At 44.3% G+C, this 23,568-nt stretch overlaps 1 protein-coding gene and 1 long non-coding RNA gene across 5 annotated transcripts in view; one reads left to right on the top strand and one right to left on the bottom strand.

Moving 5' to 3' along the window:
* LOC137423433 (epsin-2) overlaps positions 1–16,015 on the top strand; it is a 111,679-nt gene extending 95,664 nt beyond the window's left edge. For all 4 annotated transcript variants that reach the window (XM_068110604.2, XM_068110601.2, XM_068110602.2 and 1 more), the window contains 2 exons: positions 3,086–3,334; positions 13,868–16,015. In XM_068110604.2, the coding sequence (XP_067966705.2) occupies positions 3,086–3,334; positions 13,868–14,073 (455 nt within the window). In that variant the 3' untranslated portion in view covers positions 14,074–16,015. The remainder of the gene's footprint in view (positions 1–3,085; positions 3,335–13,867) is intronic.
* On the bottom strand, positions 725–23,531 carry LOC137423436 (uncharacterized). The gene is made up of 3 exons (XR_010983703.2): positions 23,502–23,531; positions 5,674–5,764; positions 725–1,107 (listed from the first exon to the last, which is right to left on the bottom strand). It is a non-coding gene; the product is annotated as an uncharacterized LOC137423436 (long non-coding RNA).
* Positions 23,532–23,568: the final 37 nt, after the last annotated feature.

Below are 23,568 nucleotides of genomic sequence, written 5' to 3'. Positions count from 1 at the left end.
TCCCTATATACCACTGCAAAAGAAGACCTTGCACAATCCTGACTCTCTCGATGTTACGGAGACGGGGTCAAAAAGATCGCACTCGAAGACACCAATGTTATGAGTTGGTCACAATGTCACAAGAGGCCTCTTGGACCTGCTTCCCGACCTCCAACCCTGAAGCCGATGTATCACTGATAATTCCATCACCCGATGAGTTGCTTAGCAACTGTGGATGCCGGTTGAGGCCACCAAACCTATCAGGATCCTCATGCCCAATGAACTTTCTACCTTACTGATGGTGTTGTTCCCAACTGAGGAACCACGCCCTCGACTCCACAACCTATCACGTACGGCCGAACGGAACCGTGGGTTGGAGTCTGCTATCAAATTAGTGGTGTACAACATCCCATCTATAGGTACACGCGATATCAAACCAATGAAGGAAAAGACAGCCAGGCAGGTTTGAAAGAAGCTTAGCAAACAATACAGTCAGCGTTTATTTCCAGAAAAGCAATTATGAAGCAAATATTTACAGGAATGTAGTGTCAGTCTTGTCCTTAGCACTCAAATAACCCCTTGTACAACCGGCCAAAAACTAAATACAGATAGGTGCCACATTCATCTGGGGAAAATGGATAGGAAGGGGACGAAGAAAGAAAGAAGTCGGGGCATGTTGGCGACCTCTTCCTCACTTGTATGTGAGCCGGCTTGGCCCCCGTGGGTCCCAACGAGGTGTCTGCAGGTAGGAGGTGTAGTTCGCTTGGCTCTGAAAAGAACTTATGGGCCTTGGGGTGTTCCGTTGATACTCCACAACAGACGAGCGCTGAGGTGTATGCGATGGATGATGCATTGATGCATGGTGGTAATATGGTGTGTGTGCACGAATATGTGTAAGAAATAAGTTCTACCGGGATTTGGTCAGTGCCTGTTCCACCTGGCAGTTTGGAGAGTGCAGTGCAGTGCAGTGCAGTGCATTGTGACGTGAGAAATGCCCGTGCTGCTTGACGTGTTGAGTGCCTCGCGGCATGCAGTTGCTTTCTGTCTGGTGCCTTTGAGGAGCTCCCTGTTCCACTCTCTCGCTTTCTGCTGTGTAGCATTGGGAACGCTCGCCTTACATTCCTAGGCCTGCAGCCAAACAGAGCAAGTGGGGGTGGAGGGGTGGGGAGGGAGCAGAGGGAGGAATGAAATTCAAGAAGGGACGGTTCTTAAAAATAAAATATAAACTCGTCAAAACAACTGGAGACAATGGTGCTTCTGTGGGAACTTCCAGCGAGAAGGGAGTGGGTCAAATAAAATTCTGTCCCCTTGTACCTGTTAATATATTTTAGACATGTGGCCTCTGATGACAAAAAGGCAGAGCCAAGATCCTCTGGGGGTGGGGGGGGTGGGGGGGGAAACTAAACAAAAAAAATGTTTGTTTTAGGTTTTATACATGTGTGTACTCCCGGTGAGTACCCCAATTTAGAATAGGTACACCGTATCCCTGCGCATCGTAAGAGGCGACTAAGAGTTGGTGTCAGGAAGGGCATCCGGCCATAAAAACATTGCCTCAAACAGGGAAACATGATCGTCATGGGGCCCGCAAGGCTAATACCCGTTCTAGCAGGGAAAAATGGCCTTAAAACGATCATTCATTCATATTTTACCTGTGAACATGGTCTGGCCTCAGTCTATGCGAAAAGCCCAAAGATTTTTCTCACACGAACATTTGATTATAGAGAACGATACAGGGGGGGTTTCTCTTTTATGGAGAAATGCTCCCCTCATCCCCTAGATATAATGAGGGCCTGCGCATTTCATTTGGTCGTGCCTCTGAAGTGCCCGGTGCTTCCTCATACCACTTGACAATCCGGAAGCCAGGTCTCCTGCCCTCCAAGTGTGAACCCCCCCCCCCCCCCCCTCATAACTTGGACTCGCTTTGTCCCGGACTCGGTCTGCTCCAGATCTGCAAATGAACTCTGGTGTGTGAACTCCTCCACAACCACTTCCTTCCGGTTTTTCATTGTTGCCTGCACAGTGTTGCCAACGACGTCCACTTTCCAGCAACCGATCCAATTGGTTAAGGCATGCTGCGATCCAGCAACTGGGATTTTGCTTTTGAGGAAGTGCCTGTTCCTATTCTGGAGCGGCGAAGAAGCCGAAATACTTGGGAGGTGATATGGTTTGATGTGTATTTGAGAATGAAGCATGAAAACGGAGGTTCGAGTCTGGGTATTGGAGAATCGAGGTTTGAAGAGGGCGGTTCCAGCACGGGAATTGGAAAATAAGGGTTTGGAACTGAGGTTAAAATATGGAGTTGGAAAATAATGCTTTGGAAATGCGGTTTAAAGGAAAATTGAGGTTTGGCAATGAGGAAGAGAAAGAACAATGGGGAAGGTTCTACCTGTAATCACAATGCATCTCCCTTTCCCCTGATACGATGATTGGTAACCCAAATAAACAATCACTAGGGAAATATCTAAACCCCAGGGTTATTTTGTTGGGCGTAACTGCCCGGCGTCCTTTCCAAATCCGCAACTATATAAGTAGACGCACACACACACACACACACACACACACACACACACACACACACACACACACACACACACACACACACACACACACACACACACACACACACACACACACACACACACACACACACACACACACACACACACACGAGGTGGGTACTTTGAGACTTAAGAAGGCTCTGTTCCACCTTCTGAAATCTACATGACACACGTGTGGAATGTTCAATTTTGAAGACTCACTGGGCAGTTCTAGCTAGTGATCAGTGAATTGTGCTTGCATTAATCATTATTTAATTGCACATTAAAAATGAGTAATGAAAATGATGCTCGGTCGTGTTTTTTCCTGAAATTTACAACACAGCTTTGTTTGATTTTATTTATTTATTTGTTTTATTTTTTTAACTATTTTTTAATTATGTGTATCTAGTATAAGCATGTGGATTTGTTCATAGAAGTCCACAGTTAAATTGTAGAGGAAGTATACTTTTCTCGTCAAATATTTTGAAATGGTGTACATTTGTGTATACATTGCAGTTGTGGTAGGACCTACTTCATGTGCTTTCCTGACATTCATCTGCTTTGTACAGATGTACCTACACAGAGACGAAGCTTGATCTCAAACAGCCGAACCCCGAGTCCCACTGCGTTTGGCATGACATCTCTATCTGAAGTACTGCCAAGTACAACGCTGACCCCAAGCGCACGCTGTACACCCGAGTCTTTCCTTGGCCCAGCTGCCGCACTTGTCGATTTGGACGCTTTGGTGTCTGGAACACAAACCTCTGTCCAACCTGTCTCTGCCACTGCCTCAAGGACTAACCCCTTTCTGAATGCAGGTAACAAATTTAACCTTGCATGCTGTAGTTTAGCTATGTTCACGTTCATTCTTTCACCACCTCCCAATCCGTCTCTTCTCTGTGGATCTGTTCTCCGTCCATTATCTTGTGGTCTTCCCTCTATTCCTTCCCTCAACTTTTATGGTCTCATGACTCTACTTCTGAGCTCTTCCAAAACTGCTCATCCCCTCCCCCCACCCCCCTTCGTTTGCTGCTACCATGTAGTGGACTTGTCCACTTGTTTCTCCTTGATCCCACTGTTTCTGTTCCACCTCCAACCACATCCATCCCCAATTAAATTGATGAAAGTGCAAGTTAACTTAATTTTTTTTTTTTTATTCAATCCATTTTAAATTGGCCTTTAAAACAGTTTTATCTCGGGTTTTTGGATCCATACAAAACTCTACTGACTGTCATGTGGATACTTTTATGCTCTTTGCTGTCCATTGTACAGCTTCTTGAGAAATCGTCAAGCTCATTAAGCTTAGTAAACCATTTCTGAAATATCCTGTATAGCAATGGTCTGAAAACTTTATCTTCGAAAGGGGATACAAATTATTTGATTCTATTTGTGGCAAAAAAAAAGAAGTTGCATAATATGACTAAACTTGCAAAAAATACAAAGTTATGAGCTTCCATTGACCAAATTAACAATATACTGTAGTTTAAAATTATTTCCCTATTGATTCTTGTCTTGTCTTTTTGATTCTTGTCTTATATATATGCCGTATATCGCTGCTGTTTGTTTTCTTGATTCTTGTCTTTTTGCAATTGTTGTTTTCATGTATTGTTATGCATTATGTTTTCCACTCTGTCAAAGCGCCTTTGGGCTTCTGGAAAAGCGCTATACAAAATAAATGAATTATTATTATTATTATTATAATTACCTCTGCCACGAAGGTGGCCGAATGTTGTTTTCACCCCTGTCTGCCCGTTTCTGGCTATGAGAGGGATGTCTCAATGGATTTGGACAATTTGGTGGACACATGTTTATGACGAGGACGAATTGATTAGATGGAAGTGCGAGTTCCCCCCACCCCCCTGTGCAGTGATATATGGAGTTTAGCAATCCCTTCTGTTTGTTTAACTTGTTTTACCATTTGAGCTTGTCATCAAATTTTCAACAAACATTTATTGTGAGAATGTGGAGAAAATAAAAAATTGGGTTAAAATGTTAAAGGGCAAAGTCAGAGCGACTATAAATAGCCATTGTTAGACCCACCTCAGCACGTCAAGAGTGTGAGACTCGCTATTTTTTATTTATTTATTTTTCTTCAATCACATCTGTTTCTGTATTTACCGTTGAACTTCAGTGTGTCTGTCTAAGCTATTAGTCCGCTCTGTTAATCCATATTCGACAGGAGTGTGCACTTGTGGAGGAAATCGCCAATCTTGACCCAGATTAACTTTTATACTCGTCCAGGAGCAGTTTTCTGTATGAGCCTTAAAGGGCCTTCTTCAACCCACACCACATAAAAGGTCCGTTTCTGTTGGGGCAATCCCTGTGGAACATTTCCTGGGTGGATGTCACTTCAAATTGTGGTATAGGTTTTTTTTTTCTACGGACGAATGTTTTAGAAGTGGGGGATCAAATCCAGTTTTGACAAATTTGGAGAATATGCTTGAGAGGTGGCATCCTGAACACGAGTAACTCGCCAAAAATGCCACCAATTTGTACATATGCACAGACAGATCGAGGAGAGAGCAGTGCATATAACTAACTAGATTTCAGTGGATCCTTGGAATCCCATCATGCTTCGAATGTGTTGCCAAATTCAGCTGACAAATCAATAAGCTAATTTTTATGGTTTGCATTCAATGAGTTACTATTTATTTGTCACTATTTTGTCAAATTGGCTATTTTTGCTCCAGACTGAGTATTGCATTATGTCTATTTCACTTAATCCATCAAATGTGTGGAGTCCGTTTGACAAATAACGTAACTGAGCATACTATCCTCCAACTAAATATCAAACAAGCCTGGCAATGCCACTGTTAGACTTTCGGTCTTGTTTATTTTCCATTTTTATGGTAACCCTTCTGAAATTAATCATAGTACCCTAAAGCAATTCTGTGGAAAATTTGGTGCTTTTGTCCAGCCTGTAACGGTATTTCCGACCAGTCACCTTACCCAACTGCATAATGAACCATTCTGCTCTGTTAAGCAACCATAATATGAAGTACTTGCGAAGCTCCCTGAAGATTGCCTTTCGGATTGAAATTTTAACCCAGATATTATGTAAGGAGCAGAGGGGTGGTTCAGATTTGCACAACGTCACCAGTTCTCATGGAGAGGGTGGATTAGTTTTGGGATTGCGGTTCCTATTTTGCAAAAGCACCTGTCAGCAATTCTGTGGCAAGAAGTTGATTTCAAGGCCCAGTCAGCAGTGTTGATGGCAGTTGAAACCATCACAAAGTAAAGGCAGAGACCTGTGGTGAGAAACCACAAGTATTGTTGTCAGTCAAAATGGGGGGGGGGGGGGGGAGGGAGGGGGGGAAATCGGTGTCCCATAAGTCTGGAGCCATAGCCCAAAATGATGAAAACGGCTTGTATTCACAATGAGTCTGCCATTATGATTGATACAAAAATGCAGACAATGTATCCAGTCAGCTGGCACACGGCAAATGGTTTCAGCAGTGATGGTGTTGCATACGTCGCTGATGGAAAATGTGCAGCACTGAATTTTTTGCACGTAGACAAATGCTTTCAAGTGACCCCCAGAGTTAAAAATCCAACGGGCTGAGATCGGGCCTCCTCGCCGGCCACTCCACAGGCCCTCAACGTCCTATCCAATGACCAGGGAATTTCCGGTTCAGCCACTCTCTTACGTGGATACTGTAATGGGCAGGAGCCACCATCCTGCTGGAACCATGTTGGGAAATCCCCATCTGCATTCAAGACACTGGGGAACGCTTCCTCATTGAGTATACACAAGTAGGCGTCTCCTGTGAGTGTGCCATCAAAAAAGAAGGGGCCTATGATGCACTCTTTCCAAATGCCACATCACACAAGCGGTGCCTTGTTCCTTTGAAGAAGTGAGCCAGTGAGATTTGTCTTGCAACCAGTAGCGGGTGTTCTGTCGTTTCACTTCACCATTTGCGTAAAAAGCAGCCTCATCACTGAACAGAATGGTGGATAGGAAATCGGAATTTTGAGCACATTGTTCCATCGCCCATTCACAAAATTCTGTTGGTCCGGATCATCTTAGCTTAATTTCTGCAGGATTTTAAGTTTGTAAAGATGCCACTTGTGTGCTTGAAGAATGCAGTGGATACTGCTTTTCGACACTCCTGTCTCAACGGACAACCGCCGAAGAGACTTTTTGGGCCTTTTCGTTAAATTAGTGAGGATGGTAGTAGCTGTGTGGATGTCCTTGGAGGTCCACTGCGTGGTTTATCTCTTATGGATCCCATTTCCCTGAACTTCGCTACCAGTTTGCCAACACAGCTGTGTGTAATCTGTGCAGGGTCCGGATGCAATCTGTTGAATTCCTCTGGATGCGACCTCCCTATGACTCCAATTTCCTACGAGCAAGATTACCGGGATGCGTTATTCCTTACTCAGCTACATCATGGACACCTGCAAGAAACGAGAAAAATCATTCTTAAATGAAAAAATCTTGAATCACTTATTTTGCCCTATGGTTCCAGACTTATGGCACACCCTTTAGATTTAATCACCAGTGTTTGGGAAGCAGGAGGCAATAGCAAATGGCAGTATAAGGTTATTTCAAAGGGTACATTAATTAATTATAGGTATCAAGGAGGTTGGATATGGGCTCTTGGGCAGAGTATTGAGCAGAGACAGCATTACCATATCCTATACTTGAGATGGATCTGTCGAAACAGATTGGGTGTGTCAGCAATAAATAAATGAAAATTGATTTTTTTTTTGGTATGCAAAGTCGAGGCTCGTGTAAGAGCTAACATTTAAAACACAAAAGCGTAAACATAAATAGAAAGACATGAAACATAATAAAGGGAGCAGGAGATAAGGGGAGAGATAGGGAAGCACAACAGTAGAGAACAGGGACATCGGGAGATCTGTGGAAGGGAGAGGGCTGGGGCGGGGTACACGGGATAAACAAGATGGGCACTGCACGGACTTTCAGGGAAAAAAACCCCAGAATTTCAAGGAAATGTATTTGGGGTGGATTAACGGCTGTAGAAAAGATCAAGACTTTGGATGGGGGAAGATAAGATAAGATAAGATATGGTGGTGAACAGCTCTTTTTTAAGACCTGGAGGGAGGAATGGGATTGAAGAGTGTGTGGGAGTTTGTTCCAGAGGAGGGAGAAAAAGAGGAATGAAAGATGGTGAGCAGAGTCATGATTTTGCCAGTTTCACCAAAGAAGGTTGCTGGCAGATCTTGTGCATCCTGTCAGAATATTTATGGAACAAAGCATCGACAGAGCAGGGGGAGCTTGGCCGGAGAGGATTCGGTAGAAGACAGACCACCAACCTGCCTCCGGTGGTGAGAGAGAGAGGCCCTCAGAATCGGCTTCATCATGGGAGATACCAATGATTCTGAATGCTTTGGTTTCTACAGCGTGAAGATGAGCTAGGTGTGAGGCATGATCACCAGCCCAGAGGAGAGAGCAGTACTCCATCAAGCTGTGGAGCGAGCTCAGTAGTGCCAAGAAAGGACTTTGCATGATGGAGGATGCCCATTTGGTGACTGGCTTTGGAGGCCAACTTGGAAATATGGTTTTCCTCGGAAAGATCATGGCAGATCGTGAGACCCAAAAACTTGAGTGACAGAACTTTGAGAGGATTGTTGAGAAAGTAGATGGGAGGGCTTTCCAGACGGTCTTTTCGGAGAGACATAGTGAGAGGGTGAGATTTGTCAGGATTGAAAGACATGTTCCACTTGTTTGACCAGTCTGATTTTATCCAGGTCTGTAGAGAGTGAGGAGGCTGCAGACTGCCGATCTGAGGGATGAGGTATGGAGTGGCAGAGAGTGGGGTCATCAGCAAAGAGATAGAGAGGATTCTGCAGAGACTCTGAGAGATAATTAAGGAAGACCAGAAAAAGCACAGGGCCCAGAACACTACCTTGAGGAACTCCAGCCTGGACAGGAAGAGGCGATGAGAGAATTCAATTCAGGGCCGCATGCTGACTGCGACCAGAGAGGACGTCTGCCAGCCAAGCGTGAAGATTTCCATGGATACCATAGGAATGAATGTTTTGGTGAAATATCAAGTTGGGTGCACCAGCAGTGGGTGGGCTTATTTATGGGGCAGCCTGGGCAATTGCCCACGGCCCCACGCTGGGGAGGAGGGGAAGGGGCGAGGAGAGGGTGATGGCTGGAAGGGGTGATATAATCGTACTATATGACCTACTGAAGGATCCAACAATTACATCACATAATCATAGAATTAAAAATCTGATTTTGTGATTCTTTTCTCTGATAGCAAAAAATTCCAACAACTAGTTCCAAATGTCTGCCTTCCCTTTGCAAATGAGCTATTGCACTCATGTTCATAGGTTGTATTTTTTTTTGAATGCAGCCCCTCTGTCGACACATGATTGTAGGTAGCGCTATTTGTTGGTCGTAATTATTTTTCAAATATGACGCACACACGTCGTCAATCAAGCTGATTTTATTTTATGGCCTAACTAGGCAAAGTTAGCCAAAAGCAATGAACCAATTATCCAAGTGGTGCAAAACAAAAAAAAAAATCAAAGATATTGTATGAAAGTTTACAAAAAGTTACTAATTCCTTCAAAAGTAAAACCGAGAATGAAGCAGTAGTACCGGCAGTCTGAATGTTAGCACTGCGGCTAACGGGTAAAAACATTTCTACCCTGCTGATCTAATTTCCTCGTTATAGCTCGTTGTTTTTTGAGCCCAATACAATGCACTCAGATGTCAAATGAATCTAGTCATTACGTTCCTATAATATTAATTTTATTTTATAGTTATAGCACTGTTTTCTGTATTGTGTTGGTGTATTGGAGAACAAAGTGAAGTAAAATCACAAACTGCGGTGCATTATTGAAGGGACATGCATTGTGAAAATTGGGTGCTTCGTTCTTGTTCAGTGGGTTGGGTGGGAATATAGAGGGTGTGGGGTGGGGGGGGGGGGAGGGCACCATCCTTGACCTTTGCCCAGGGCCTCAGAATCACTATGATTGCCTCCGTGTACTCGTAGTCTTTTTGATACAAGTGTGAAGTCCAAGATAGCTGGGATTGAAAGGGCAAAAGCAGATCGTGTGAGATGGGGTGAAGGGTATAGCAGGTACAAGATGTAGACGGGTCAATATACAACCAGAACAGCCGTACCCCAAAAAAATTGCAAATTTTAGTTTTATTGCATTTCCTTATATTTTAAGACTTACTTAGGAACATATCAAAAGTTGGACATAAATGGACCATGGGAAAGTAAAAATTTTTGACATGATAAAAATGTCACAAAACCATGCACGATTCACTACGTCGAAAACGTCTTTGGTTTTTTATTTTTGTTTCTTTTTGTTTATATAAATTAATTTGTTCCACTGAGACCAGCTGCAAAGGCAACATTTTATAACACTTGTTTCGTGTCTTTAACAATGTTTACATCTGCTACCTGACACATGTCTTTAACAATATGACCTCCCAGCATGTAGGCTAATGACCTAATTCTTCACTGGTAGTTGTGCAGCTTGACTGAGTAACAACTCCACATGAATGAGTTAATTACACCTAATTAGGACTCAATTGGACAACGTTGTATGGTAAACATTGGAGATACAATACAATACAACCAATGAGATACAGTACAATACAACCAAGGCCAAGGCAGTAGCAAAAAGACAGGTAGGCCTATGCATACAATTGCCCCATATATTCTACATGTATTTTGTACTCCTACAACTGTAGTGTATGATGGTATTTATTTTCCAGGTTCTAGAGTTGTGGGGATGCATATTTATTTAATAGGAATGGGACCAGTTGATTGGGGGAAGGGGGGGGGGGGGGTTCTATCAGTATGCGACTGTACATTTCCCTGGAGACTGTCGAAAGTGACACTATAGAGTCTGTGTTGCAATCAGAGTGCATTCATTTCATTGACAATAGATTGAATCAGGAAAGGAATAAACTTGCAAAGGACTCGAAAACCAGTGCACTTTGGATCAACTACCAGCGTATGTTGGGAATTGCAAGGGCACTTGTGGCAGCTGATCGGACGGGGTCCTGGGAGATGCATCTCCAAGCCATATCAGCTTGCTTGCCGATATTTGCAGCTGCTGGCCATCCCAATTACCTGAAGTCAGCTCGACTCTATCTCGAGAAGATGCTTGCGTTAGAGGATGACAACCCTGAGGTTCATCAGAAGTTCCAATCTGGTTATCATGTAATCCGGCGCAGTGACCAATACTGGGCTGGCCTAGGCTCTGATCTTGTGATAGAACAGACATTAATGCGCTCACTGAAAAGCCAAGGGGGGCTGACTCGAGGAAGTGGGATGTCAGAGCACCAGAGAGCAGTTTGGACTCTGTCTTCAACCATATCGTCCTCCTACAACCTTGCTATGCAAGAACTGACCTCGAGTAGCTACTCAACAAGTGAACAACATAAGGAGTTGACAACATCCAGGGTGAGTCGAGATGAAGCTGATCGTGGCAAAGTTGCCGAAAAACTGGACAGCTTCACACCATTTTCTGATGACAAGTCATTGCGCAATATCATCACAGGGGTTACTGCAAATGAGGATGTCAATGTTCATGACCTATTCAAAGTAGGTAGTGACATTGTCAAGAAGATGGATGATCACCCAGCTTACTCCTATTCACACAAAAGGAGTTCTAAAGCCAAGACACTTGCATTCAGCAGGGCAGTCAAAGTTGCTGAGGACCGCACAATAGATCCAGCGTTACTATTCCAGAGGTTCTTAGTGGTGTCACAGACGGGAGATCTCCAGATAGGTGAAGTGATGAAATATGAACTCTGCTCATACCCAATGTCTCTTTTTGAGGCAAAAAACATCCTGCGCCAGCCAGATAAACCACAGTTGGCGGAGGCAATAAGGAATTATGCTACAACCAAATCTGACAATGCTGTCAACCAGACAGTTCCAGGAACAGATCACTATGTTCTTGACGGGGGATCACTTATTCACCGCTTAAAGTGGACAGAGGGATTCACCTACAGTTCCATTGCAGATGAATATGCCTCATTTACAGTACGACACTATGGCAAAGCTACTGTTGTGTTTGATGGTTATGAGGCTGGGCCAAGCACAAAGGACTGTTCTCATCAACGTCGGAATAGAAACAAGAATGCCACCAAGGTTAACATTACGGAGTCAACAAAATTTGTTGGGAAAAAGGAGGACTTTCTGTCGAATGAGTCAAACAAGCAGGCAATGATACTGTTGATTAATAGAGGTGTTGCACAAGGAAGGCTGTGAGGTGATCCAAGCAGAGGGAGATGCTGATGTTGAGATTGCAAAAGCGGCCGTCGCAAATGCGGCTTCCAGATCTACAACCCTCATTGGAGAAGATACAGATCTCCTTCTCCTCCTGCTCTTCTATATGGTGGAGACAAACTGCATTGAACTCTATTTCCGTTCTGACAAGGCAAAATCAAATGTCTACAATATCAAAGTCCTTCAGCAGATACTTGGAAATGCAGCCTGCAGAGATATATTGTTCCTTCATGCATTAACTGGCTGTGACGCAACGTCTCGTGTCTTTGGGATTGGAAAGAAGTCAGGGTTTCAAAGAATCATCAAGAAAGAAAAGGAACTGATAGACAGCTCAAAGGTGTTCTGTAAACCACAGCAGAGTCAGGATGTTATTGAAACTGCAGGCTGCAGAGCAATGGTGGCATTGTTTGAAGCAAATCAGAACGACTCATTGGCATCGATCAGATACAACATTCTCTGCAAAAAGGTTGCAAGGGCTAAGGCATTTGTCACTCCTGAAAGACTGCCACCCACATCCGCTGCCTGCAAGTTTCATTCTCTGCGGACCTATTACCAGGTAATGGAATGGATGGGCCTTTGTTGTGGAATGGAGCCAACGGAGTGGGGATGGAAGGTAGAAGGAGGAAAACTTGTTCCAGTGATGACAGACAAAAGCCCTGCTCCAGACATACTATTTCAGATGATTCACTGCAACTGTTCAGGGGGGTGCAAAACACTAAGGTGTTCATGTAGGAAGCATGGATTAGAGTGCACCAGTGCATGTGGACATTGCCAGGACAGCAACTGTGACAATATGAGTGTTGAACCAGACATAGAGGAGGAGGAGGAGGACGATGAAACTGGAATCTAAGACTAGAAGTCATATGGTACTTCCACATGTGTCAAAATTGTCCAATTTTTTATATGTTGCTTTCCATGTCATAGACTGGTAGAAACAATCAAAGAACATATATTTGTGCAAATATTTACTTTAAATTGCGAATGGTCTCAGGATTAGCACTGCATAAACTACCAGCAACGATCATAATACAAATATTGGTGCAAAATTAACTTTAAATTGTTAGTGGTCTGATGATAATTATCAGTCAATTTTTTTACGTTTTATCTGCCGGCAGCCATCTTGTTTTCTGACGTCACTGAGGGACTTTCCCATGCGTCAAAATTGTCCAACTTTTAATATGTTGTCTTCCACTTCATAAACTACTAGAAATAAGCATAAAACAAAAATTTGCAATTTTTTTGGGGTCAGGCAGTATATTGACCCGTCTAATGAGGAAGTGAGGTGGCATGAGCAGAGACCACACGAAGTTGAGTGGGGTGGCAAGATGAAGGGAGTGAAACGATGGGGGATTGTGATGTTATCTGCTCTGGTGGGGTTGCTGTACGTTTGTAATGTGTAGTCTTTTTGTTTATTTATTATTTGGTAATGTAAGAATTGAGGGGAGCTTGTGCATGGTTCAGGGTAAGGACATTCAGAAAGGGTCTACTTTTGAATGCATGGGGCTGACAGGATGGCCTAGGCCCTAGAGGTACGCACACTCGCCCTAAGCTGTCTAGCCTGAGTTTGAATCCCCACTCAGCTCGAAACTGTCAGTTCGGTGTTTCACAGGCAGGGTGATTCATCAATGTGTGTGCTGTCCCTCGGATGGACGTTAAACCAGGAGACCTGTCTGCCAGCATGGGTTGGGGACGTTAAAGATCCCATGTTTCCTTCATAAAGAGTAAGCGAGTATTGCCGGCACCATTCCTGCCCTAACTAGGCAAATGTCAGGCCTGGCAAGGCCAGTTCGTGAAAGACTTGGGCCAAGCTTCCCCCAATCGCCCCCACAAGGTGGCATAATAGTGGCCGTTAACGAGCAACAACTAGTTTTGAATGCATGATGACATTTGTAGACGGGACAAATTGAAGTGGCGTGTGGTATTCGGATCGGTTATCCCTGAATATTACTTGTGATATCAGATGGAAATATTTAAATGTTAGTTGTACCAGATGGAGGGCAGAGGATAGAAAAGGGAAAATAAAAGGGTGAGGACTGCAGGAGAGAATTTTTTTGTGTGTGTGTATGTATATTCATGACTCCATTGGCAATGTTACCCAATTTCAATGGTTTTCCACAGGATCAACCAGTCCTACAACACTTGGCAACCCGTTTGGAGTCTTTCCGACACCAGCGTTGAAAACGAGCCCAATAATGGGAGCCCCAGCTTCTGCAAGGAATGGACCTGGCGCAACTCCTGTGTTGCCAGGCATTCCGACTATCTACAACTTGCCTCCTGCAAACCTGCCACAGACCAAAATCAGCAACAACCCCTTCCTCATGTGAGGTCCAATAGCCTGTCATAGAGCGAACACAATGACGGACGGACCTGAGCTTTGGTAGCTTGGCACTCATTGTTTCCCATTGAAAAAAAATTAGATTGGGAAATGCATCTTCTGCCTGGGCCACTGTGGATATTACTTTTTGTTGCTGGTTTGTCTTTATTTGCTGGGAAATGAAACCGTGCCTGCTATAAATCACATTCTGGATCTTGTAACATGTCAAGAAAATGTCCAGTTTTGCAGGCCCACGAGGTATATGATGTTGACTTGGAAAAAGTGGCTGTGTGTATATATATATATATATATATATATATATATATATATATATATATATATATATATATATATATATATATATACACATAATATGTACATAGTTACATAAACTGGTGTAACTTATGACTTTGCTGATATATTTTAATTTGTAGTTTTTGCCAAGTTTTTAGATTGCTTCATTGCTTTTCAACACTTCAGCATGTTACTGTCATTGACATATGCAAAATCACCTTTGAAAGAATGTGGCACTTGTGGACTTTCAGTGTGGAGGGGATGACAGCCGTGGACTTGCAGTGTGGACGGGGTGGCACCTGTGGGCTTGCAATGTGGAGGGGGTGACACCCGTGGGCTTGCAATGTGGAGGGGGTGGCACCCGTGGACTTGCAGTGTAGAGGGGGTGGCACCCGTGGACTTGCAGTGTGGACGGGGTGGCACCTGTGGACTTGCAGTGTGGAGGGGGTGACACCCGTGGGCTTGCAATGTGGAGGGGGTGGCACCCGTGGACTTGCAGTGTGGACGGGGTGGCACCTGTGGACTTGCAGTGTGGAGGGGGTGACACCCGTGGGCTTGCAGTGTGGAGGGGGTGGCACCCGTGGACTTGCAGTGTGGAGGGGGTGGCACCCGTGGACTTGGTGTGGAGGGGGTGGCACCCGTGGACTTGGTGTGGAGGGGGTGGCACCCGTGGACTTGGTGTGGAGGGGGTGGCACCCGTGGACTTGCAGTGTGGAGGGGGTGGCACCTGTGGACTTGCAGTGTGGAGGGGTGGCACCCGTGGACTTGCAGTGTGGAGGGGTGGCACCTGTGGACTTGCATTGTGATGGGTGTGGCATGTCGATAAATTTAAGTGGGGGTGGGTTCTCCATGGGGGAGTGCTCAAATGAATTTGCCAAGTACAATATGTATTCGTCACTTGTGTGCTCTTGATACTTTCAGTGACTAGTCATAAGCTGGCTTCCTTCAAAATTTTCTCTTGCCTAACCGTGGAAAGAATGCTGCTTGTCAAATTGCATTTTGCATGTGCAGTTTTTGCCATTTATTAATGGACCAGGTACTTGAACCTTGCCAGTATGCTGCACAGCTGACTGCTTGTCTATTTTTGTAAGGGTGCAGGAAACATTTTTGTGCAGTGTTTGATGCAGTGCAGTTCCATGCTTTACTCTTGTTGGGAGTGAATTGCTGCTGCTGTAAAATTTGATCCTTCAATAACTTTGCTGTCTTACCTAATGTATTGGAGGCACTAAATATTTCTTCTTCTTCTTCGTCTTTTTTTTTTCTTTTTCTCCTCTCCCTCCCTCCCCAAGAGGAGGGATTTTCTGAAGGCCATTTTCTGATGCACATGCAGAAAGGTTGATTTTGCTGTTCGAGTTTGATTTTGTACATTATTTTTCTGTTATTAATAATTATTATTTATCTGTTCTAAAATATCCAAATGTATAAACCTATAATATGCTTGACTTGGTCAGCAAAACTGTGAAATTTATTCTGGCCGTCGTTTGCCAAATAATTGATTGTAGATTTCATTTCTTGTCTACCTGTATTTACGGGTTGCTCAAAGTAACTTGAGCTACCCTTATGAAGATGCTGAGTAAGGCTTAAGGTGAGGCTTTCCGATAGCTTGATCTAATTCTTACATGAACATGTGCTCCATGTGAATAAATTGGCAGAATCGAGCTGGAAGCAAGCATGCCTTTTTATTTTGTTCTTTTTATTTTATATTCTCACTGATGTCAATTTGTTTAATGATGGTGCTGATTGTTTATACAATTGGAGAGACTTTGGTTGGGTGGGGGAGCAGGGTCGGGGTGGGGAGGAATCGTGTGGTGATGAATGTGCCGAATCTTGGTGAAATTGAATAAAACGGATGCAAGTAATGCAAAAGGTGATATTAGCTTCTTGGTGTGCATGAATGATCTTGTCTCAACTATAATTATCTGCACACAATTATTTATATATATATATCTATTTCACTTCCCATTTCAGCTTGTTATGTTGCTTCAAGCTTATTTTTGTGCTCACCATTGTATAACCCTTCAATATTGTCGTGTTTTACAGGCTCTGTTCAACTGCGGCGACCAGGGAACGAACTTCGAACGCCATAGACTTTGTCAATGGCCATGCTTTATGCTCAATTTGGTCGTTAACGTACCGAACCGGAGAATGCTCGGCACGCCGAATGAGGTCTAGACCACACCGGTTACCAATCAGGCCAATTTGGACCCATGGGATTGGCCAAACATTCAGAAACTTAGTTAATAGGAAGCAGCAGGCAGACACGCCTTAGGACAAGCCTTAGGATTGAATAAACACACTTCGCACAGGACAAAAATGCCAATCCCGGACGAAGACTGTGAATATATCAACACCTTAAAGAAATGAAATCCCTCCAAACGATCATATGCACCTGAAACTGGGTGAGATCGATTGAAAAGCGGGAGGTAATGTCCCAGACTGCCACAATATCATCAGCTTGCACAAGCTCCACAACTGTCCAGAGTGGTTCTCCTTCTGTCCTCCATCCTTCTCTCTCCCATTGCCTTTTCTCACCAGCTACTCTTGTAGATCCTTTCCTCCAGCTGCTAGCTTAACCCATCCACTCCTTAAAGACCCTTAAATACCCTGAAGACTGTTAAACATCCAAAGGACCCAAATGACCCAGAAGACTTAAAAGACTGACAAGTCCCTGAAAACCCAAAATACCCCAAAGACACCAGGACCCTTAAAGATCCAGAAGACCCAAAAGACTCTGAATACGGTTAAAGACCCAAACGACCAAGAAGTCCCAAAATACTCCGAAGACCCAAAAGATCCTGGTTACTGAAAGGATCGAGAAGACCCAAAATACCCTGTAGACCCTCAAAGACCCAAACAATCCAAAAGACCCTGAGGACCCAGTGGACCCCAACTTAATCCTAAGACAAAAAATACCCTGAAGATCCTTAAATACCCCCAAAGATCCAGATCAAGGACGTAAAATACTCAAATGACCCAAAAGACCGATGAATTTAAGTGGGGGTGGGTGACCAAGACCCAAACAGAAGACCCAAAAGACACTGAAGACCCCAAGGACTCAAATGACCCAGAAGACACAAAATAACTCCAAAGACCCAAAAGAAGAGTAATTATGCCTCTTACATTGGAATTGTAGACGGTGGCTTGCAAACTGAGCCTCAAGGTCGGTGTACAGAAGCGGTATTTTTTTAAATCACAATAAATACAAGGCACAGGGAGGTGAAATTTGCTGCACATGATATGCAATGTGCGCAGAGTAAAACGAGTGTTCATTTACATCTGTAGGATGTCTAATAAATAAAGATGACATAAGCCCACCTGACACGAGGCCCAGACTTCAGACTTTGGCATGCTCACGTGGCTGTACCGTCAAAAACCGTTCCAACCCGTCATTTTTGACGGGCTTTATACGAGTACTGTATAATGCAGGAGTATGGGTCCCACATGGATCAGGTTTTGATCCCCAGTCTACTTCTCTGGCTAACCTCTGGAATTGATGCATTGCCTTGCCCGGAACTCCTGGGCCGCAATCTGTCAAACTAGCTTCAAAAGGCCTGCAAAACCTCGGTGTTCTCCACAGGAAAGTCCGTTCTGAATCGTTCAGAGCTGTACGAGGTGTACTAAAGTAGTGTATGATGCCTTTAACTGAAGAATCATGGAGTATGGGTCCCACTAGACTTCAGCTGTTTCCCTTGCTCCATGAAGGCAGTAAAGACCAAGGCTTTTTATATTATTGGTATCTGCTATGCAGGAAGTCAAATCCCAGTGTCTGCTGCTTATGCACTACAGGTAAGTTGCTGAACACTACTTCCTATCTCTAAACTTGGGGCTTGGCTCGATCAGCTATCCCTTAACCCTCTGTCCACCCACAACACCCATTCAGCTCAATGTTCTTGCAGAACCCCATACCTGCCAGGTGACACTCCTCCCCTCCTCCCAATTTTAACCTGAATGCTCACTGCCATTCCTTCACCCCTCTAGTCTTTCATCTGTAGAACCAATTCTCCATGCCTGTTGTCCTGTGACCCTCCATCCACTCCTTCAGGTGTGCTGTGCATTGTCACCTAATGCTTTTCCTTTAACCATCTCTGCTACTTTCCTCCCTCTTTCATTCTTTGGTCTCAACTCCTTTTTTGTGTTGTTTGCCTTTCCATTTTATTTCTAAAACTGCTGTTGTCACTTCTGCCACTGAAGATGGACAGAGGTTATATTTTCACATCTGTCTGTCTGACAGCAGGATAACTCAATGTTGTGGACAGGTTGGGTGTGTGAAAGGAAAAATTTGATTTTGGTTCATGTTCGGGTCCAGAACTGGCCTATTATTGGGATACAAAACCTAAACTGTTCAGCTTGGCAGAGGTTTACGATGTACTGAGTGCTGATCTCGTGTAGCTCCTGCATCAACCTAGACCCCTGTCAAAATAATGGTATTTGCATGTTACCCCAACTACATCCGGTATTCTTCCAGGTTGTGAAAGAACTGAAGTATATGCTTTGTTTCCAAATTTTGTTTTTGCTGTGTTATGCATGAATGATGTGCATGGGGAGAGAAGGGAACCAACATGTTTTTTGCCACATGTCTGTTTTATTGAAATAAAAACATGTTTATATTGACTGTAGTAATTCGTATATTAACCATCTGCTCGTAGACAGGCTTGACTTGCCTCCCTCTTTCTCCAGTTTTCAAGTCACCCTTGTAGTTGCATTAGAAGTTGGTGACCCACCATATCAACCAATGACAGTGTGAGGGCCTGTAATATGAAATCTCATTTCCTTTCACAAAGCCCAGAACAAGTGTGTCCACTCTCAGTAGAGCCAGGAAACAATATCTCTCTACTCTCAAGACTGAACTCTCAAACCTGTCTCCCTCTTCCAAATCCTGGTGGCATCTGGTCAAATCTGTTTCTGGTGTTTGTTTCCCTTCCATCCCCTCCCTTACCTCAACGGGCTACACAGCTGACTTCGCATGTGAAAAAGCTGAATGCCTCAACTCTGTGTTTGCCTCTAAATCTGGTGTCCCAAACCCGTCCCTCTCTGTACCCACCATACCCAGTCGTACCCAGCTGCTCCTGGACTCTGTGGCCTTCTCTCCTGACAAGGTGGAGAAGTTTCTGTCAATCCTCGACTATGATTCTACACCTGGACCAGACGGCATCAGCCCACGGGTCCTAAAATCCTGCTCTGCCGCTCTTTCCACCTTCTCTCTTTTCTCTTCACCCACTCTTTTGCTCAAGGTCATCTGCCATCAACTTGGAAAGCAGCCAACATTACCACTTTACACAAAAAAGGTGCAAACACAGATCCTTGCAACTACAGACCAATCAGCCTTTTCCCAATTATCAGCCAAGTCATGGAATCCATCATTGCTTCGGATATCAAATCTTTCCTCTTCTCCAATGGCTTGATCTCCGATCATCAATTTGGATTCAGACCAGGTCACTCTACTCTGGACATGCTGCTTCTACTGTCTCAACAATGCATGGAGATCATCAATGCCAAACAGGAAATTAGCGCCGTCTCCCTTGACATATCACGTGCCTTCGATACGGTCTGGCACCCCGCTCTGCTCACCAAACTCTCCTCCTATGGTATCCATGGAAATCTCCATGCATGGCTTGCGGACTTCCGCTCTGGTCGTAGTCAACGTGTGGCCCTGAATGGGTTTCTCTCATCTCCCCGTCCTGTTCAGGCTGGAGTTCCTCAAGGTAGTGTTCTGGGCCCTGTGCTTTATCTGGTCCTCAGCAATGATCTCTCTGACTCTCTTGAAAATCCTCTATCTCTTTGCTGATAACTCTACTCTCTGCTGCTCCATACCTCATCCCTCAGATCGGCAGTCTGCAGCCTCCTCACTCTCTGCAGACCTGGACAAAATCACAGACTGGGCAAACAAGTGTAACATGTCTTTCAATCCTGACAAATCTCACACTCTTACTCTGTCTCTCCGAAAAGACTGAATGGACAACCCTCCCATCTACTTTCTGAACAATCCTCTCCAAGAAGTTCTGTCACTCAAGCTTTTGGGTCTCACTATCTGCCATGATCTTTCCTGGGAAAACCACATTTCCAAGCTGGCCTCAAAAGCCAGTCGCTGACTGGGCATCCTCCCTCGTGCGAAGTCCTTCCTTGGCACACCTGAGCTCCTCACCACATACAAGGCTTTCATCCGCAGCTCAACGGAATACTGTTCTCCCCGCTGGGCTGGTGCCCCTGCCTCACACCTAGCTCGGCTTCACGCTGTAGAAACCAAAGCGTTCAGAATCATTGGAATCTCCCGCGATGAAGCTAACTCCAAGGGCCTTTCACTCTCCGCAGGCAGGTACGTGGTCTTCCTGTCTTCGTCCCACTCCTATCCGGCTTAGCTCCCCCAGCTCTGTGCTCTGTCCCCCAAATATTCCTACAGGTCGCACAAGAGCTGCCAGTAACCCTCTTCTGGTGAAATTGCCAAAATCAAGACTCTCTGCTCACCTTCACTCCTTCATTCCTCTTTTCTCCCACCTCTGGAACAAACTCCCTCACTCTCTTCAATCCCGCTCCTCCCTCCAGGTCTTTAAAACAGCTGTTCACCACCATCTCTTATCTTCCCCCATCCAAAACCTTGATCTCCTCTACCCCCGTTAATTCACCCCAGATCCACTTTTTTTTTGAAATACCGACTTCTTTCTTTCCTGGAAGTTCTAGCAGTGTCCATGCGTTTTATGTCCTTTTTTTTTCTTTTTTTTTCCCCGTGTTGAGGTTAGCTCTTACACGAGCCTCGATCTTGTGGACAGCTCATTGGATGATAAATAAAGTGGATGTTCATATTTTCTGCAAGTTTACAAATGGATATAATCAGCTGTGGTTATACCTCCCCCATTTAATAAAATCTGAAGTAGTTGTTGTTTTGATCTAGTGTGCTCGTAATATCAAATAGATGGAAATACTTGTACAGTAACATGGATAAGACTGTGTGGTGGGAAAACTCGAACCTCAAGTCAGAGCAATCACAAAGTTGGTTGAATCGGTTCATTTAACATAAATCCGCGTTTGCAAACGGAGAGCAATACACTGTACTCCATGAACCACTCCAAAATATGTTTTCAAACAGTCTTGTATACTTGAAATAGAAAAGTTACATTCAAGCAGACAAAGCACACCCTGAGTCCTGCCAGTTAAAACCACAGACTCGACATTTCCAAGGGTGCGGTCTCCATTCGCCGGACGAGACATCTCAACTTGGGATCTCCAACTTCTGCATTTCTCTTTGGGCATTTTATTTCCTTTTACACAAACAAGTTCAAGAGTGCATTTTAACATTGCCCATGATGCTTTGCAAATTACATGATCTATAGGCCTTTATAATGCCTTATGTGGTTATAAATTATCTTTCATTCAAGAAACAGTCTTATTTAATTTTCTTCCACAACTGGGAGCCCCCTGGTGGTGTATAGGTGTAATTAAACCTGCTCTTTGTTTTTGTGTGATTTGGCGGAGGTTCTCCAGGCCTTGGAAAGACGAGGCTTCGTTGGGATGCACAAGACCAATTGTCCCTTGTGGAGCTAAAAGCCATCCAGTCACCCACTCCCCTACTACCTGATACCCCACTGTGCACCCAATGGGGTGCTTGGGCCTGGTTTGCCTCATGTGGGATTCACAGAGATTGTCCTGGCATCGGTGTTCAAAAACAGGCCACCATTGATTGCATCCTGATCCATTCGTGCCTCGAAAGGTCGTGTGGCCAAATTCACATTGGGGAATGGACGTGGATAACTGGGACCATCTAGAATTAGATGCAAACATCTAGCCAATTTTATTTATTATATCTGCTATTTTTAATGCAAGACGGAGAGCAATGGAATCTCCCGCGATGAAGCTAACTCCAAGGGCCTTTCACTCACTCACCGCAGGCAGGTTGGTGGTCTTTCCGTCTTCTACCGACTCCTCTCTGGCCTTGCCCCCCCCAGCCCTCTCTGGGCTCTGTCCCCCAAATATTCCTACAGGTCGCACAATATCTGCCTGCAACCCTCTTATGGTTAAACTGCCAAAATCAAGACTTTCTGCTCACCTTCACTCCTTCATTCCTCTTTTCTCCCGCCTCTGGAACAAACTCCCTCACTCTCTTCAATCCCACTCCACCCTCCAGGTCTTTAAAACAGCTGTTCACCACCATCTCTTATCCTCCCCCATCCAAAACCTTGATCTTTTCTACCCCCGCTAATTTCGGTCCCCTTGTGTTTTATACCTCTTCCCCCCCCCCCCCCCTCCCCTTCCCACGCCTCCTGCCCCCAAGCCCTCTCCCTCCCACACTTCTCCCTGCTCTCAAATGTTGTGGTTGTGTGCTTCCCCTTCTCTCCCCATCTTGTCTTCCGCTCCCTCTTTTTGTATATTTTGTTTGTCTGGTTGATTTGTTTGTGAAATAAATGTTAGCTCTTTCACGAGCCTCGATTCAGTATACAAAAAAAAAAAGAAAAAAAAAAAGACCTTATAATTTATTGACACAAGAGGAACTCAGTTTTGTTTGATTACAACTTTGAAATATTCTCCAGGTTCTGCACATGTATGGATATGCTATGGAATCGTTTTGAACTACAGATTAAAGTGTTTCACGTGAGAATGGAAATAACAGTGTATTTAAGTTCAGGAATGTTCTCCTTGTAAGGGGTCTCCTTACATAGATCTTCTTCTTCTTTCGAATGCAGCACAGAACTGCAGGTAGCATCGTTGGTTGAGGATACGGGTGTGCCACATGCGGTGCCCCTATTACTTGTACACTGGTCAGGACTCAGGACCCTCGGACCCCAAGCCATCACCCTGACCGTTATACCAACACCATGCTTCTTCCATGGATCATTACATATTTAATATGGTGCAACCACAATCACCGAATTTTGAAGTTGTCTTTCTTGGAACTTCTTTATCATTAGTCGTCAATAAGCGGCTATCTCAGTATTCTGAGGACTTACCAGGTTTGGTAATAAATAAATAAATATAGCGTATAATAACCCCTCTTTCGATTCCTATCAATCCGCTTTTCGTCACCTCCGACTTGCCACGTGTCACGTGTGTATTAATTATATAACCTTTTGATTCAAATCTACCTCTGCTGATAACTCCAAAAATCGCTCTTATAACTATATAAAAATTGGAAAACATTGCGGAACTTTGATTTACGTTTAGACGTTTTACTTTGCCTTGTGTCGGAGTGACGTCACGCCAACGACGCAGGTAAAGAAGATCC

The sequence above is a fragment of the Myxine glutinosa genome, chromosome 3 (genome assembly GCF_964187855.1).
Source record: "Myxine glutinosa chromosome 3, kmMyxGlut1.1, whole genome shotgun sequence".
Lineage (NCBI taxonomy): Eukaryota > Metazoa > Chordata > Myxini > Myxiniformes > Myxinidae > Myxine > Myxine glutinosa.
The sequence above is the reverse complement of the archived record's forward strand: the minus strand, read 5'-3'. Positions and strand labels throughout refer to the sequence as shown.